General features: G+C 42.3%; 1 protein-coding gene across 3 annotated transcripts in view; it reads left to right on the forward strand.

Annotated features, from left to right (window-relative positions):
* The window catches only part of Ccdc150 (coiled-coil domain containing 150), a 66,955-nt gene that overhangs the window by 28,489 nt on the left and 19,931 nt on the right, over positions 1-18,535 (forward strand). Inside the window, exons 14-17 of one of the 3 annotated variants that reach the window (XM_038315298.1) lie at positions 2,489-2,602; positions 7,153-7,236; positions 9,447-9,554; positions 9,968-10,030. In XM_038315298.1, the coding sequence (XP_038171226.1) occupies positions 2,489-2,602; positions 7,153-7,236; positions 9,447-9,554; positions 9,968-10,030 (369 nt within the window). Of the gene's footprint in view, positions 1-2,488; positions 2,603-7,152; positions 7,237-9,446; positions 9,555-9,967; positions 10,031-10,608; positions 10,902-18,535 lie in introns of those variants that run through there. The other 2 variants (XM_038315296.1, XM_038315297.1) reach the window with 2 other exon arrangements.

Genomic DNA, 18,535 nt, shown 5'->3' on the forward strand with positions numbered 1-18,535 from the left:
TATGGCTGGCTTTGTGGCTAGGTATTGGTTGAATCTGGTTCTGTCATGGAATATCTTGTTCTGTCCATCTATGGTGATCACAAGTTTTGCTAGGTATAGAAGTCTGGGCTGGCATCCATGGTCTCTTAATGTCTGCATAATGCTTGACCAGGACCTTCTGGCTTTCATTGTTTCCATTGAGAAGTCAGGTGTAATTCTGATAGGTCTGCCTTTATATGTTACTTGCCTTTTTCCTTTGCAGCTCTTAATATTCTTTTTTTATTCTGTATGTTTAGTGTTTTGATTATTATGTTGCAAGGGGATTTTCTTTGATCCAGTCTATTTAGTGTTCTGCAAGCTTCATGTATCTTCATAGGCATATCTTTCTTTAGGTTGGCAAAGTTTTCTTCTATGATTTTGTTAAATAAATTTTCTGTGCTTTTCAGTTGGACTTCTCCTTCTTCTGTCCCTGTTATTCTTAGGTTTGGTCTTTTCATGGTGTCCCATATTTTCTGGATATTTTGTGTTAAGCTTTTGTTAGACTTAATGTTTTCTTTGACCAATGAGTCTGTTTCCTCTGTTGTATCTTCAGCGCTTGAGACTCTTTTCCATCTCTTGTTCTGCTGCTTATGCTGCATTTGTGGTTCCTGGTCATTTTCTCATAATTTCTGTTTCTATAATTTCCTCTGTGTTCTATTTATTGTCTCTATTTCAGTTGTCAAGTCTTGAATAGTTTCTTTCATATGTTTGATTGCTTTTTCTTGGTTTTCTTAAAGGGATTTGTTGATTTCTTCCAATTTTTTATTTGTCCTTTCCTCCTTTTCTTTGAGGGAGTTTTTAATTTCCTCTTTGAGGTCCTCAAATATTCTCCTAAAGTTATTTTTTAGGAGAATATTTCTTCTTCATCATGCAAATGTGGTTGTTCAAGTCTTGCTGTTGTAAGGCCACTAGTTTTTACTGGTTTTGTGTTGTTCTTTGTGGTGTTGCATGTGTTCTTACCTTGTCTACCCATCATTTCCTCTGATTGGTGTAGTTGGGGCTGTCTGTGTCTCTGGTGATCACTCTTTCAGGTGCCAGTGGAGCCAAGGCTCAGATGGTTGATCTTTGTGGTGCAGTCAGGGCCACGGTTCCAGTCATCCTGTTGGTTACTCGGTGTTCCTGGAGGTCGCTCAGCGCTCCCTGGGATGGCTCTGCAATACCAGAGTAGTTTGGGCATGCTCCCACGGAGGTTGCTTGCTTAAGACTGTTTCTGCTGAGGTTGCTGCCTTGGACCTGCACTGGCAGAGGTCGCTGGCTCAGACCTGCTACCTCAGATATTGCTGATTTACACCCAGTCCCAGAGATCTCTGGTTCAGGCCTGCTCCCTCGGGGGTTCCAGACTGGCGCCTGGACCAGCATAGGTCTCAGGCTCTGGCCTGCTTCTTCGGCAGTCACTCACTTGTATGTGTCTATAACTTTTATGTGAGCTTTTTAAAGTCATAGATAAATGTTGAGTTTTTAAAATGAATATTTTTATTGACATGGTCATATGGTTTATCCAGTATAATCTATTGATTTGGTAAATTAAACTGGTAGTTAATAGTATATACTACCAAAATAAACTTCACTTACCTCTTATTTCCATTTTGTATATTCCTATGTTAGTTAATTTTGACAATATTTTGTCGAAGATTTTTGCATCTCTGTACACAAGCTGAAACTGATAAATACCAGATACTAGAAAGGGCATAACTACTAGTTAAATTACCGAATTACTTAGTTCTCCCAATAACAATGAGAGGAGTGACAGGTAGACAGTAAGAGCCAGAGGAAGGATCTCACAGAGACTGGCAGCATGTGCAGACCTGCACAGGTTCAAGCCCAATGGGGTCCCAGCCCTGAGGGGGCAAGCGGACATGGGCTCCCACCCTTAGCCAAGAAGCCATGTGCAATCCATATCTTCTGGCAAAGGCAAAATCCGTTTTCTCCAAAGCAGTCTCACTGGGTGCACTCACCGCTCTGCAGGATGCGGGGTTGGGGGGGCATGCCCAGGAGCATATGCAGGATGCGGGGTGGGGGGGCATGCCCAGGAGCAGATGGCCTGCACAGAACACTCAGTGGTATTTTGTAGGCTTTTTGCCTCTTTATGCATTGTTTGGGCATTTATTGTCTATTGATCTTCTGCTTGCTTATTTTCACTTGTGTTTTTGTGGGCACTTGTGTGTGTGTTTCTTGGGTTTTGTTCTTTAAAGAGAGAAAGTGAATGGAGATGGGTGGGTGGGGAAGATCTGGAAGAAGTTGGGGGAGGGGAAAAGCATGATCAGAATATAAGATATAAGAATTTTTTTCAATAAAAACAGTTGAAAGAAAATAACTTGTTTTAAACATCCCAGAGCTATCAGACTCATCAAAGCCCTACTCTTTGAAAAGGGAAACACAAGCAGAGGCTGCCTCCCAATTTCCAGCTCAACTGTTATTCTAAAATAAATTTTTTCATTTAAAATAGTTTTTTCTCCTTTTGTTTTCAAAGGCAGACATAAATGTATTGAACCAAAACCTACAGACTCTGGTGGAAGAGAATAAGCAGCTGACAGACAAAATGGCTTCCCTGGAGCATCAGAGAGTCGCGGCTGACTACCATGGGGTGGGTATAAAAAGGTCAGTCTATAGGAGGAAATGAGACAGCTGTAATGATTGTCACAGTGATCCGAAGTACTGACAAGCACAAATCTACCTGATGTATTAAAATACACCCTTTTACATAAATTATAAGGAATTTGTACTTTTTCCACCTGTTCTTTCCCTCCATTAAGCAGTCAGTAATAAGCGTGATTTCTAAAAGCTGTTGGATTAGGTCAGTGTACTACAAATAAATGCTGTTAGCTCTTACAGCATCTCCAGGTGAAGAGGACTTACAGAGATTCTGCTAAGAAGCTAATACTTTTCTTATGTATTTGACTTTCTGGAGTATGATTAATACTGTTTGAGAGCATACAAAACGGTTCTTAGATTTTTACAGAATACTGTAATGTCCTTTTCAGCCTAAGATTAAACTTCTTATTACTTCCACTCTGAAAAATTACATGGACTAAACCTAAATCTTTTCATGTTTTTATGACTTTTGAGCCTTGCTTTCAGTTTTGCCTATGCCCAAGATGATATTTAATCCCTCAGAGCCTCAGCCTCGTGACCTATCAGAATGAGAATAATAACACCATCACTACAAAAGGTGCTAGGATTAAGTTAATGCATGTGAAGCGTGTAGCAGATAGTTTTAGCATATTTTAAATTCTGGGCTCCTGTCTGTCAGTGCCTGTTGTGGTAACAAGACCCATCAAGGTCAGGCTCCTAGGGTTGTAGGACTGTCAAGTGCCTACCACAAAGCTTGGCATGCAGTGTGCATGAATAAACATTACTGTTATTTCCCCTCGTTCCCTAGTTTTCTTTTCTATTGCCGTGATAGTGATAAAGCATATAGCAGATATAATAATAGATATAAACATATAATAAACAGTTATAAACACTATGAACTAAAGCAACTGGAGGAGGAGAGGGTTTATTTATGTTAACAGCTTATACTTCCATCATGAAAGGATGTCAGGTCGGGAACTCAAGGCAGAAACCCCGAGGCAGAGACTGAAGCAGAGGCCAAGGAGGAATCCTGTTTGCTGGCTTGCTCAGTTAGGTCTCTTATCTAACTAAGGACCACATGCTCCGGAGTGGCGCTGCCCCCCACGGACTGAGCTCCCGCAGCAATCGTTAGTGAAGAAGATGTGCTACAGACTTGACTACAGCCCAGCATACAGAAGCATTTTCTCAAGTGAGGTTTTCTCTTCATAGATGACCTTATCTCGTGTCAAGCTGACAGAAAACCAGCCATCACAGAGGCTTGTTTCTGCCAGCTCAGTTTTCAGCAGCACAGAATTGGCCAACTGCTGTGGGCCCAGTAAGAAGGGCCACAGGTAGGAAGGCCACCCCTCCTGAGCCCAGGTTGAATGACTTATCTTCCCGTTTCCATTTGAGTTTTTCCCATACATTTCTAAATAGAGACGCCTAATATAAATAAAATTACCTATGCATTAGGACTTTGATAAGATAAAAATAAATAATTACCTTAAATACACCTTCTTCATTTTTTAACCTTTAATTGAAATCAATTCTTTCCTCACAAAATATATATCCTGATTATGGTTCCCTCCCTCTCCTTCCAGTTCCTCCCCGTCTGCCCTCCCAGCTGGATCCACTCCCTTTCTGTCTTTAATTAGAAAAAAAATCAAACTTCTAAGAGATAATATTAAAATAAAACATAATAAGATAAAACAAAATTATCACATCAAAGTTGGACAAATCAGCAGAAGGAAAAAGATCCCAAGAGAAGAATCAGAGACCTACTTGTTTTTACACTTAGGAATTCCATAAAAACATTAAAGTGGAATAATGATATACTCAGAGGACCTGGTGCATGCTGCTGCAGTCTCCGTGAGCTCATATGGGCTTTGATCGTGTTGATTTATAGGGCCTTGATTTCTTGATGTCCTCCATCCCCCCTGGCTCTTCCTCTGTCTCCACCACCTCCTCTGCTGCAGGATCCCCTGATCTCTGGGGAGAGATTTGGTGAAGACATCCCATTCGGCGCTGAGTGTTCCAAGGTCTCTATACCGTGTATCTGTGGGTCTCTGCCTTTGTTTCCACCTGCTTCAGGGGAGGCTTCAAGGATGCTTTCCAGCCCGTGTATAACTTTGTGTAGAAGTTAAGTCAATCTGGTGTTTTATTTCCAATCTGTATCATGTTTTAAGTAAATGTAGACTTACAAAGTAACTTTACAAGAGTGTAATATCTAGCTGGGTTTGTTTATTCTTCTAACAGCTTTTATTAACTTTCTAGCATGTACAAGGATCTAGGTTTAGTTTCTAAAACTGCAGGAAAATACCTTAGAAAACAATTTCTGGGTATTTATCTCAGCTTTCCATCATTGTCAACCTAAAGAGTTATTTGGGTTCATAATTAGACTGTTTCCATCCATGGTTAGTTGGATTGGTGTTTTTGGACCTTGTAAGGCAGAACATTTTTGTGGGTATGTGTGGCAGAGGAACTGCTCCCCTCTGAATAGAGACAGAGAGGCCCCAGGACCTTGTTCACAGGGTGCACAAATCAATGGACTAACATTCTCCCACCTGGCCTCACCTCTTCAAGATTCTGCTGCCCCCCAGTGGTGCCCCGGGCTGGTAACCATGCCCTAAACACAGCCTTTGTGGGGCGCATTTCAGATCTGAGCTATGGTACTGTTCATCCTTGCTAACTTCTCGTTCTTAAGGTAATATTTTTATGGTTCCTTCCTGATTCTCTAAGTACTGTTGTTTCTGTGTGCCAAAACTATATGTTCTAACAGATTAAAAACTAAAACTTTTGTGAGTAAAAAAAAATATATTCTAACAGATGCTATCTTCTTCTTTGTATGCTCTTTGTTAAGTAATTCTCCAGTTTTTGTTTTGATCTCTGTCGTTAATAGTCTCTATGATAACGCCAAGGTTATCTCAGCGAACACTGATCTCATTTGCGGTCCCCACAAATCAGGTGTTGATTTATTTTGAGTGATGTTAATCTCTGTTCTTCCATTATTTAGAGCACATGGACTACCTAATAACCTGTAAGCAGAAGTTTAAATAAGCACCTAAACTTTTTAGTAACTTTTTAAAAATTAAAATATAATGACATCATTCCTTCCCTTCCCTTTCTTCCCATCAAACCCTTCCCATTCCATCCTCACACCCTCTCAAATGGATGACTTTTTTCTTTTATTGTTTATGTTTGTGTGTGTGTGTGTGTGTGTGTGTGTATACATACACACACAACATAACCCACTGCATCTTTTTATTGTGTCTGCATTTGGTTTCGGGACTGACCCTGCATCAGTTGGTGACCACTTGGGGAACATATTCCTGGTAATTGTCCCTTTCTCAGTAGTCATTAGTGTCTGCAGTTCTTTGTTTATGGATGGGGCCCATGAGAACCCCCTTCCAAGTTAACATCTCTATTGATACTGGCATTGTTGAGGTCTTATTTAGGCAGCCATGTTGCTGAGGTGTTATGGGTACAGCTTCCATGTCATTTCCAGGAAACATAATCTTCAAACAGACTATCATGTACTCTGGCTCTTACAACCGTTGTGCCCCCTCTTCTGTGATGTTCTCTGAGCCTGAAGGTATAGGAGTTGTGTTGTAGATGTATCCATTGTGTCTGGAATCCCCCACATCCATTGGCCTCTGCTTACAGCCAGTTGTAGCTCTCTGTAACAGTCTCTGTTTGCTGTAAGGAGAAGCTTCGTTAATGAGGGTTGAGAACTAGGCTCATTTGTTGCTATAATGATGTTTTGGAATTTGGTTAGGAATTATGCTGGTCTAGTAAACTGGTAGTAATGCTTCTAGAATCCATGAATCCTCTAGGTCTGTTGGCTGTCTGGGTTTCCAGGCATGATTTTCCCCATTAGTGGGCTGTAAATCCAGTAGACTGTTGTTGGTTGCTACCATGATATGGGTGCCACTCTTATACCGTTAGGGCTATTTTGCCACGATGTTCATTATTATAGTTCATAGGCTTCACATGTGGGTATGAGTGTTTATTGCTTCCCCTTCTTGGCAGCTTATATTGTACTTTATGATACTCTCATAAAGCTAAACTGTAGGAAGCTTTCCCATGTAGATCCAGCTCAAATTATTCCAGTTGTGTGTCCGAAGTATGTGGTGTCTTCAGCAACAGGCATTTATGTTCAGCGTCTGAGAGCCCTTTTTAAGCTTTGGTAGCTAAAGGCGAAGAGGTGTGGTCATTGTTCTTAAAAACTGCTTGTTCCTCTCCAAGTGACCCACAGTCACTATCATAGCTCGCCAGATCTGGATTGGGACATATCTACCCAGGATTAACCGGCAAATCAGAAAAAAGCAGCAAAGATTGCCGCACAAACAGCAGCACACTCTGGGACTCTTAAGGCTTCGTATCTAATCTCATCAGCGGCTCTGTGCGTGGTACCTGTCGGCAAAATGATGTGTTGTCCAGGGGCGGCCTTAGGGGCGGAGTAAGCTGCACGTAAATGTGATGCTGTTTCTGTAGAAATGGCGAGGGGGTTAATAACCTGTTTTAAAGGGGACTGGGAATCACTCTGTAGGTAAAAGGTAACTATGTATGTATTTGCTTTATCAGTTTGCTCAACAGAAAGTGGAAAAGGCCTTGGAAAGAATTACTGAGAGTAAGAACAAACTGGCCTACGAAAAGGGGAAACTCCAGGTATGAGAATTACCTATCTTTAGATTTTTGTCAGATGTTTAAAATAGTAATTGTTGGATTAAATTTTGTCGAACTTTAGAAAATGTCGCTCTGTCGTCTACCATCTCTGTAGCCTCTGAACCGCCCTACGTTTGTTTCCTCATTAGCACCCAAATGACTGCTGTCCACAGACCGGCCGTGTGATGATGGAGCCACAGCCTGTCCTGTGACTGTCTGCAGCCTTAGTGCCACCGTTTGTGTGTGGCCGTTCTGTGAGGACGGAGAGAGCTGGGCCCTGTGGGCTTTGGCAGTGTCTGTAGCCCGGTCTCTGACAGTGACGGAAGCTGGCCTTGTGGCCACAGCACTGAGCTGTGGTCCAGCCAGCGCTGTCACCATGGTGCCCACACAGCAGGAAGCCTGCCTCTGGTGATGCTGGGCCTCCCTTAGACCAGCACCAGTGGAAACTCTAACCGCTGATTTGTGAGTTCTAAGTCTTACTTACACATTAGAATCTGATGGGATTTTTTAAAAAATCCCAGCAATGGGAGATGTGTAGTTACCATCCCTTTCGAAAAATATCCAATTGGAAAAAGTAGATTAGAGGACCCATAGGAGAGAAGGATATGTGATAAGTAATAACAATAATAATATCAGTAATAATAATGGTAGGCCTTAGAGTGGTAGACAGGGTCATATTCACAGAAAGATCTTTCAAGTTTTCTGCATGCTTAAATCTTTCCATGATACATAAGAAGAAAAATTCCCTATGACTGTAATCCCAGCAAAAGGAATTAGATCAGAATTTAAGTCACCGAGTTAATACTTTGTAAAGCTCCCCAGTTGACGCCAGACATGATCAAGTACCCCTATAGTCCAAGCGCTCACGGGGAAGAGGTAGGCAGATGGTGAGGCCAGCCTGAGCTATCAGATCCTCTCTCAGCAGTCACGATGCTCCCCAGATGGCTCGTGCAGCTGTACACAAGGCCAGCTGGACTAGACAGTAAGAAATGAGGCCCTGGGCTTAGGGCTGGGCAGCTGCTGTGTTGAGCAGTCTCGCTCTAGGTGTGCCAGCCGTCAGCGCTCACCCCCTCTTCATACTGAAGTTAGCAGACTTGAGGCCCAGGGCTGGGAGGCAGGCTGGATGGTACTCGCTGTGTGTCCTGGCTTCCGTTCTCGGTGCCACAAGCCCATGGGGAATCAAACACTGGCCACTGCTGTGAATGAGCCACCACCATAGATAAGTCCCACGTTAGTGCAGTTTTATGATGTCTGCCACAAACATCTGGGGAATGTGATGAATGAACATTTGTTACAGTGTAAACACGTTAAAAGAGGACACTTAATTTTTTGTCTGTCTCATAATTTATATAGTATTAACAGTATTATTTAGTATATTGACCAACTGAAACAATGTGAGCGTCTGCATAGGCTAGGGTCCTGATGTCCCCAGATTTCCTGATCACCTGGTCATCGAATGGTTTTAAGGCTCACACAGTCACCAGGCCTGAGGGAGCAGGTTCTGTGTTCTTTCCAATTTTAAATATTCTAAGACTTTCCACCAAATGAGAAACTCAGAAGATAAAGTGCCTTTGATGGCGGTATTCCACCAGTAGGTTCAGGACACGTCACTGTTTCTCGGTGGCTACAGTACGACAAGCCCTAAGGACGGAGTCTAAACTGTTTTTATCCCATAAAATAGTCATTTTATTCAAGAATTCATAACAGTCCTCTGCCACTGCTTTCTAAGGACCGAGATAACAGGTCTGTACCATCGTGCCTGGCATTGGGAGTTCATTTTAAATTCAGCTTAGCGTGTGAGAATTTTACTTATTCAACTTTTCTAGTTTTCTTTGAGCAAAACAAAAGGCTATCATTTATTTTTTTGTAGATTGACACTTCTAATTGTCCACATTCAGAAAAGGTTTTGAATGCCAGGTACCACAACTCAGATGAGAACTGGGATTCATCTACAGGACTCTCGCTGTTTTGTTCAGAATCACGTCCGCCTGGGTTTCCCTTCGGCCATGGAAACCAGATGTGTCGTCTTGGCACGTTTCCACAGCTGTAGCCTGCTTGCAGCAGCGAGTTCAGAAAGAACTGTTTGCAAGATTAGAAAAGCGTAGGATTTTGTTTTCAAGTTTCGAGTGTTTTCTAATTTTTTTAAATTTGTGGCATCTTCTCCTTCCCTTGGAGAGCAGGCTTTCCTCATTGTTCTCCTATTTTCCTTGTAGATAAAAGTCAAACAGCTGGAAGAACAGCTGCACTCTTTGGCAGAGACCAGACTGCAGAACGACCGTCTGCACAAATGGAACAAGGCTCTAGAGGTCAAACACATTCAGGTATGATGCATCTGCAGAGCGCGCTGTCTTCAGGTGCGCTCCATGCTGCAGTGGGGATGGTGTGGCCTGTGCCTTCCTCCATCTCCCCGGAAACAGTCCTGGGAAGGAGAACGCTTTTTCTCACTCAGCTTAAGGATGCCAAGTGAGACAGAGAGGGTCCATAGAGATGCCTCCCGCAGAACTAGGATGCTCAGCGTGCTTGGGGTTTATGAATGTAGCATTTGTTGAAATTTATTGCAGAATAGAAAGGTATGCCTCTGAGAAGAAAATAGGTTGTTGCATGGCCACTCATAAGAGGCAGCATTGCTGTGAAATACGTTCATGGGTTCCATAAGCTCATACGTTTTGTAGTTCAATCCTTAACATCTTTTGGCAAATGTGAGGACAGGTTGTCTTTGTTTTTTGAATTGTAGGCAAACTCAGAACTGAGTGCCAGCAAGGCATACCTGCAACAGACAGAAGCTCACCTCAAAGAGGTATTGGCAGTGGAGGGGCTTGCTTGTCAGCATGGTGCCTGTTGTAGGTCACATAAAAGAGTTAAGCAAGCAAAATATAGAATGTGTTTAGTAAAGAACTGAACCCATGAACATCTTACTGAGAGAAAGTAATCGGTTCAGTGATTACAAATCTACTACATGTGTAACTTAGATCAATGTAAAAGTCTTTAACTCTCAGTATAGACAGAACGTTCCATGTCTGTGACTTTTGTGTACCCATACCCCCGATAACCATGGTGTTAGAATGTCCAGATGGAATGCCCAGGGCTTCTAACCAACTGATGTACTGATGAATGGTGAGATCACAAAGTTGTGAAGAGGCCCTCAGTAGATGTCCTCTTAGGAAGCTCGGGCTATGGCCCGCGTCTTCACCGGATCCTAAACACGAGTGTGGTCTTTTCATCCTCCACGCAAAAGAAGAGTTCCAGGTTCTTCTGGGACATTCTGCCATTTTCCTTACTGAGTGGGTACTCCTTGAGAACTAGGTCTTAGGTTTACTTGATTCTGTTACTTGTAACTGGTGATGCCTCCAAGAAGAAGGAAATCCCCAGAGAGACCCACGTCTTCTAAGTCCCTGGAAGGCTCGCGGCATTACGTCAATAATGTAAAGGAACGAGCTCCGGCAGTTGCTCTGCCCAATGTCAACCAGAACCCAACACGTCGAGTGAGTTTTGCACCTACCTTGCCTTCTATGAGAATGTCTCAGGAGATTGGAGACACCAGAATCTCTCTGAAGACTCTTTTAAATGCTATTAAAACCATGGAAGGAAGGCTAGAAGGCAAAATAGACATTCTCGCCTCAAGACCCTTACTCAGTGAGGAGTCGTCAAGTCTTCTTAAATGCGATTCGGTAAGTGAAGAGCACACATTGAACCTTAAGGAGATTTCAGGCTTATTTAATAACTTAGAGCACAGGATCAATCTAGACACATTGATTAGAGTAACAGGGAAATTTGATATTTTACCAATAATAAAAACTGTCAATAATTTTGTTTGGGTCAAAAAAAAATGGTTTAATAATAACTGCCTTTTCCAAATCAAACTTTGATATTTTAGAATTCAGAATTTATGCATATTCATGAAATTTGAATTGAACTGCTTGTTAAACTGCTATTAATATAGAAATATAATTATTTAATATATACTATTAATATAATATATCTAATATAATATATCTCAATATATTGACCATTTGCAAATACCTTTGGAGAACACCCATTAGGAATGTTCAGTTTTGATAGTGGTTTAACGGTTCATGCAAATGTCAGAATCTCCAGCTTGTACACTTTATGACGTTTGCTGTAGAAAGAATTACGTGAATCATTACGATAGTAAGTGAGATGTTCACCATCTTTGAAAGGAAAGAATCAGGAAGGCAGTGGATGAGCGTTGTCAGGGAATGGCTGGGACTGGGGGTAGTAACTGTAAAAGGGTTTAAATGCTGGTGGGGCAGCTCTGCAGGCTGCTCACCCAGGACACACACGTGCTCGCCTGGGATCAAACCACACAGAACTCTGTATGCAGCCCCCGAACACACACATGAATGAAGGTTGGAAAGAAACCAGTTCTGTGACCTGGGTGGTAGTCATGTGACAGTTCCCTGTTGGGCGCAGCACTGACCTTAATACACAGAAGTTTCTGTCCCGAACCATTCAGTCCCAAATGAACACACAGAGGCTTATGTTGATTATAAACTCTTTGGCCTATTGTTCAGGCTTATTACTAATTACCCCCTGCAACTTAAATTAATGCATAATTCCTGTCTGTGTTTAGCCACATGGCTCAGTACCTTTTCTCAATAAGTCATTCTCATCTTGCTTCCTCTGCTTCTGGATGACGACTGTATCTTTGTCTTTCCTCTTCCCAGAATTCTCCTAGTCTGGCTGGCCTGCCTGTACTTCCTGTCTGGCTACTGGCCAGTCAGCGTTTATTAAACCAGTAGGAGGGACAAATCTTTACAGGGCACAAGAGCATTACCCACAGCACATCTCTGTGATGCCGTGCAACATTCTGGGAACCTATAGTTATCCTGAGATAATGTTTTGGAAAGAGTAGCATGTAAAATAGCGTCCTTATCTGGACTTACTGTGCAGATCTATGAAAACTGTCTAATACTTGCAAAGTTCTAGTTTATGCTTCTTGGATTTTATTACATCAATTATCCATTTTTTAAAATTTTTCTTTTCTGACTTATCCTTTCTTCTTTCACCTTCCCATTTTTAGACCCTTTCCTTCTATATATATATTTATATATTATATACTACTACTATTATTATATACTACTATTTATATATTAATTTTACATGTATTTAGGTTTAGATTTCATTTATCACAGGAAGTATAATATATTCTTTTCTCAGTGTGGATAATCTCACTTCATATGATGATATCCACTCCCATCTGTTTTAGTACAAATAGCACAGTAGTATAAATATTTAGCACAAATACACACACACACACACACACACACACACACACATCACATTTTCTTTACCCATTCATCTGTTATGGGAATGTGGGCTGGTTCCACATCTTGCTATCATGAATACTGCTTCAGTATTGTTGATGGGATGTGCATGTATCTCTGTTGCTTGCTTAGATTTCTTCATGTATGCAGTCAGGAGTGTTGTGAAATATTATTTGAACTGAGCAAAGTGAAAATAATTCTTTTACATTTGTTTATGCTGTAGAAAATTACTTTAACTATGTGAAGGTGAGTTACTTTTGTTTCGGCTGCATTTGTTAACTGTGTAAAGATGTGTTGATGTTTCAGCCCGTCTGCCTAAGGCGCCTTTTTGGTTTAATAAAGAGCTGAATGGCCAATAGCCAGTCAGAGAAAGGACAGGTGGAGCTGGCAGGCAGAGATAATAAGTAGGAGGAGAAATGTAGGATTGAGAAAGAAGAACGAAGAGAGAAGAAAGGAGAAAGAGAGGGACATTCCTGGGGCCAGAAGCCAGGCAGCCACCAGTCAGCCAGACACGAGACGGCAGGAAAGTAAGATATACAGCAAGAAAGTTAAAAAATCCCAAGGCAAAATGTAGATGAAGAGAAACAGGCTAAGTTATAAGAATTATCAAGAAACAAGCATAAAATAAGGATGAGCATTCATAACCAAAAATAAGTTTCCATCTCATGATTTAGGAGCTGATTGTGGACCAAAAGAAAAGGCTTGCTCCATAGGAGCGGTAGAGCATCCATGCTGCTTTCCGCAGTGGGTGCACGGGTTTCCATCCCCACTAGCAGGGAAGGGTTTCATGGTGCCACATCCTCACCTAGTGCTCGCTACCATTTCTCCTGGTGACGGCCATTCTGACTGGGGGAGACGCAATCTTATGGAAGCTTCAGCTTGCCTTTCTCTGCTGACTGAGGGTGTTGAATAGTTTTTCACATACTTGTTCCCATTTTTATTTCTTCTTTGAAGAACTGTGTGTTCAATGCATTTGACCATATAGTCATCAAATGATTTGGGTTTTATTATTTAATTGTTTTGAATCCCTATGAATTCTAACTATTAAGGCCCTGTCATTGCTATAGTTGGAAGGCTTTTCTCTCATGTTGTGTGCTGTCACGTCACTCCAGGGTGGTTCCTGTGCTGTACAGAAGCATTTTGATGGCTCACAGCCCCGTGTGCCAGCTCTTGGGATTATTTCTGAGCTATTGGAGTGAGTCCTGTGGTGATATTTTTTATTGTGTGGGGCAGGGGGGAAGAGAGTACATGGCCGTGATACACACATGAAGGTCAGAGGACAAATTGCAGGAGAAGGTTCTCGTATATCCTGTGGGTCCTGCCTAGGGCCCAATACAGGTCCAAAGGCTTGTTAGTACTTTTTCCTGCTGAGCCAGCTTGCCAGCCCTATCCCCATGCCGTGTGTGTGTGTGTGTGTGTGTGTGTGTGCTCGCGCGTGCGCACGTGATATGTGCACACATGTACATGCACTTGTTAGTCTTTATTTTATTTAAATATAATTGTTTTGAAAATGTGTGCTGAGTACTGTTTACATTGTTTTTACCCTTCCCTCTTTCCTGCCAACTCCTCCTGTGCCTCCATTACCACTTCCTCCAAGTTCATGACCTCTTCTTTGACTATCATCATTACACATGCTTGCATAAACATGGCCTCGTGAGTCCATTTAGTGTTGCTGTGTGTATGTGTGTTTAGCACTGACTGCTTAGTATTGTCTAACTTTTCAAGGGGTTCTACTCTGGAGAAGACCGATTCTCTCTTTCTCAATAGCCATTAATTGGCTCTATCTTCATCTAGGAGTGGAGCTTTGTGAGATCCCCCCCCCATGCACTTTGGCACGTCAACCAGTGTTGACATTGTGCAGTTGCTCTTCAGGTGACCCCACGGTCCAGGTCCAGCCTCGTGTTTAGAAGGCGCTGTGGACCCGCAGCAGGTGCTGTGGCTCTTGGGCTCTTCTGCCTCCTCTGTGACACTCCTGGAGCGTTTGCTATGGGAGTTGTGTTACAGATGTGCACTTGGGGTTGGCACCCCACAGTCAACTGTCGTCTGCGCTTTGACCAGATGTGGGTTTCTGTCGCGGTCTCTGTCTGCTGTAAAGATAATATCTCTTGATGAGAGGAGAGGTCCGCACTTAGCTGGGCGATAACTATTTAGAATATAATCGGAAACTATTCTGGGTAATGAAATTCTGTGGTGTTTTCTCTCTAGGGCCCATGAGCTCATCAGCCACTGGGAGTCAGCTGTCTTGAGGCGCTTTTTCTCGAGCGGTTTCAAAGCATCAGTGTTAAGCTAAAGCCCTTTGAGTGGATCTGTGTATAGATGGAGCTGTCTGGATCTACTCTTTCCTTAGTGTGTGTTGATCCTGCTTTCATTGATTGAAGACTCTTGTATGTTCATCAGTGTGTGTGTCTGCCACCTTTGTCAAAAATCAGAGGATAATCTGTGTTAATTTCTCGGTGCTCTGGTTTATTTCACTGATCTGTCTGTCTTTGTGACGTCAGCATATTGTTTCTTGTTGAAGGTGTGGTGGGATTTGGCAGTAGTCCTTCCCTTCTGTGTTTCTTCTTTGTTAGGAGAGTCTTTATTGCTGCTTCAACCTCCTTGTCCATTAGAGATCTACTTAATTTTTTTCATGTCATCTTGAATTAATTTATATGTTTCTAGATAAAGTTCTAGGATCGATTTGTTTATCCCTGATTTATTGATTTGTTTTTGTTGTTGTTGAGACAGGATTTCTCTGGATAACCCTGGCTGCCCTGGAACTCACTTTGTAGACCAGTCTGGCCTTGAATCCACAGAGATCCGCCTGCCTCTGCCTCCCGGGTACTAGGATTAAAGGCTTCTGCCACTGCTGCCTGACTCATCCTTGATTCTTTATGCAACTTTTTGAAATGTAAATTTCCCAAATATTCTCTGACAGTCCTTAGTATTTTATTGATATCGATTGTAATAGCTCCCTTTTAACCCCTTATTTTATTAATTTTGGCTTTTGATTAAGGGCTTGTACATTTTATCTTTTGCTAAGAACCAACTCTGTTTCGTTGGTTCTCTGCATTGTTCTTTAGTTAGTGTCCCATTTAGTTCATGTATTGCTCCTTTCCCTCTGTTGCGTCTGGGCTCGGCTCATCTTTGTGTTGATAAGACGTGGGGTGCGTTGTTAGACTGTTGGGTAGCGCTCTGATTTCCTCTGCAGCACCCACGCTCTCTGATTTCCTCTGCAGCACCCACGCTCTCTGATTTCCTCTGCAGCACCCACGCTCTCTGATTTCCTCTGCAGCACCCACGCTCTCTGATTTCCTCTGCAGCACCCATGCACTCTGATTTCTACTGCAGCACCCACGCTCTCTGATTTCCACTGCAGCACCCATGCGCTCTGATTTCTACTGCAGCACCCACGCTCTCTGATTTCCTCTGCAGCACCCACGCTCTCTGATTTCCTCTGCAGCACCCACGCTCTCTGATTTCCTCTGCAGCACCCATGCACTCTGATTTCTACTGCAGCACCCACGCTCTCTGATTTCCACTGCAGCACCCATGCACTCTGATTTCTACTGCAGCACCCACGCTCTCTGATTTCCTCTGCAGCACCCACGCTCTCTGATTTCCTACTGCAGCACCCACGCTCTCTGATTTCCTCTGCAGCACCCATGCGCTCTGATTTCTACTGCAGCACCCATGCACTCTGATTTCCTACTGCAGCACCCACGCTCTCTGATTTCCTACTGCAGCACCCACGCTATAAGTTCATGTATAAATGCAGCTACCTTAACTCTTTTTTTGTTTAGATAGATTGTTTTTCATTTTATGTGACTCTTGGGTTTAAAAAACTTTCCTCCCTGGTGTCTTTAATGGCCTCCTGGTTATCCAAAGGTGATTGTTCAGTCTCTGTATTTGGAGTTTCTGTAGCTTCGCTGGCTATTGATTTCTAGTTTTATTCCAACATGATAAGGTACAGAATTTATTTTGATATTTTTGTTGTTAAGCCTTGCATTATCACCTACGATGTCACTGATTTTGGAGAGGGTTGCACAGGATTCTGTCATAGTATAAATCTTTCCTTGGCACAAAACACAACTATCCCATTCCCATTCTGGATAAAGATGCATTTTCCTGGTAGTCATACCAATAAAACAAGCAAAAAATTCCAGGGACAGCCGGCTCTGTGGATATGAGAGTGGAGCTATTCCTGTGGTTCAGGAGAAGAGGCAGAGAGCGTCATCAGACACACACCTGTTAACACGGCCCCTGCTCCTTTCTGCCTCCCAAGTGCACATGATCTTGGGAAGGATCTAGACTAGAGGACATGGGAGATGGAGGAGTAACCAAAGACAGAACTCTGCTAATTCAGTGAGGTTAGTATCATACCAAGATAGGACTCTCAGTGATATGGACAGATGTTTAGAGTCATCTGTTCAGCTTAAAGCAATACCTCACCTCTGCTCCTGTAAGCTCACCAAACTCAGTGAGTCCAAGTTGGACTTAGGTAGGGTAATTGCTTTGGTTTTCCATTGGTTTTCTATCTAGAGCTAATGGATGTTTGTACAGATCTCCCCAGGAAAAGCCATGCACCAGCTGCTGGTACGAATGTGCGTTATACTACTGATGAAGGGAATATTCTGTAGATGTCTGTTAAGCATGAACATCTATGGTTCATTTTGACTCTGGGTTTTTTATTTCAGTTTACATGATCTATATATTGGTGAAAGTGAGATATTACGGTCTGGAGTTATCTGTCCCTTTATGTTCAGAGGTGTTTTTATGAATTTGTTTCAATGTTTGATACATGTATGTTTATCATTGTTACATCTTCTTGATGGCTTCGTTCTGGTATTGATATCTCCAGACTTTCTTTGATTTTTGGCTTTTATTTCTACTTTATATTAGAATAGCTACCCCAGCTTACTTTCACTTCGATTTACTTGGTGCGCCGACTTCCCTTGTTCTATTGTTGGTCTCCGTGTCTTCCCAGTAGATGTGTCTCTTATTTACAATAAGTGCTTGTGTCTAATTTGTATTCAGTCAGCTGGGCCACACATTTTAACTGTAGAGTAAACATGACTTGCATTTATCTTGTATTTATTTTTGAGAGGCTTACTGATCACTATGATGTTGTGAGGTGTTTTTCTAGTTGGTTCTGATTATTGTTTATTCTTTCTTCCCTGTTCATCTTAGAATGTTGCTGGCATATTGATTTAGACATGGGTGATTCTTTTTTGTTTTATCTTTGCTTATTCCTCTATTGAATTTATTCTTTCTTGTGCTATTGTGATTGAGACTTTTTCCCCCTCAAATCCTCTATGGTTATGATTCCTTTAGATACTGTTTGCATTGCTGGTTTGGTGGACGTGAATTGTTTTCCTTTGATCTTGTCTTGGAATATCTCTATTTCCTTCATAAATTTTAAAATATAGCTTTATTGGATATAGCAGTCTTGGTTGGCAATTACATACTGTCAAGGCCTGAAATATATTATTTCTTGCATTCCAGAGGAAATTTCTTTAGAATTTCTGTTGAGAGGTCTTATTGTATCCTTACATTTACCTTTGTAAATGATTTGGTGTTTTGTGTTACAACTTTTAATATTCTTTGCTTTGTACTTTTGGCATATAATGTGGCATGGGGAGTTTGTTCCCTGGCCATGTCTATTTGTGCTCAGATATTCATTGTTTCCCTGGATGTTCCCTGGCTGCTGCTGTCGGCAGGATTATACAGTGAGATTTCAGCTGACAAATCAGATCAGCCCACCAGAGAATGCCTTCTGAGGGAGACCAGCTCAGGTGCAGGGCTCTGGGAACACTGTCCTATGAGTAGTGGCTGTCCCTGCGGGAGACCAGCTCAGGTGCAGGGCTCTGGGAGCACTCCCTGTGAGTAGTGGCTGTCCCTGCCGTGGTACCTGTGATGATGCGCGCTCGCTCTCCACAGAGGGATGCATCCTGAAGGCTTGAGCCGTGTGTTCATTATTGGGCACAGCTTCCCCGTGTACTGGTATATTGGGAGCCTTTTTCCACACTGTGGGACCC

This window comes from Arvicola amphibius, chromosome 18 (assembly GCF_903992535.2).
Source record: "Arvicola amphibius chromosome 18, mArvAmp1.2, whole genome shotgun sequence".
Classification (NCBI taxonomy): Eukaryota; Metazoa; Chordata; class Mammalia; order Rodentia; family Cricetidae; genus Arvicola; species Arvicola amphibius.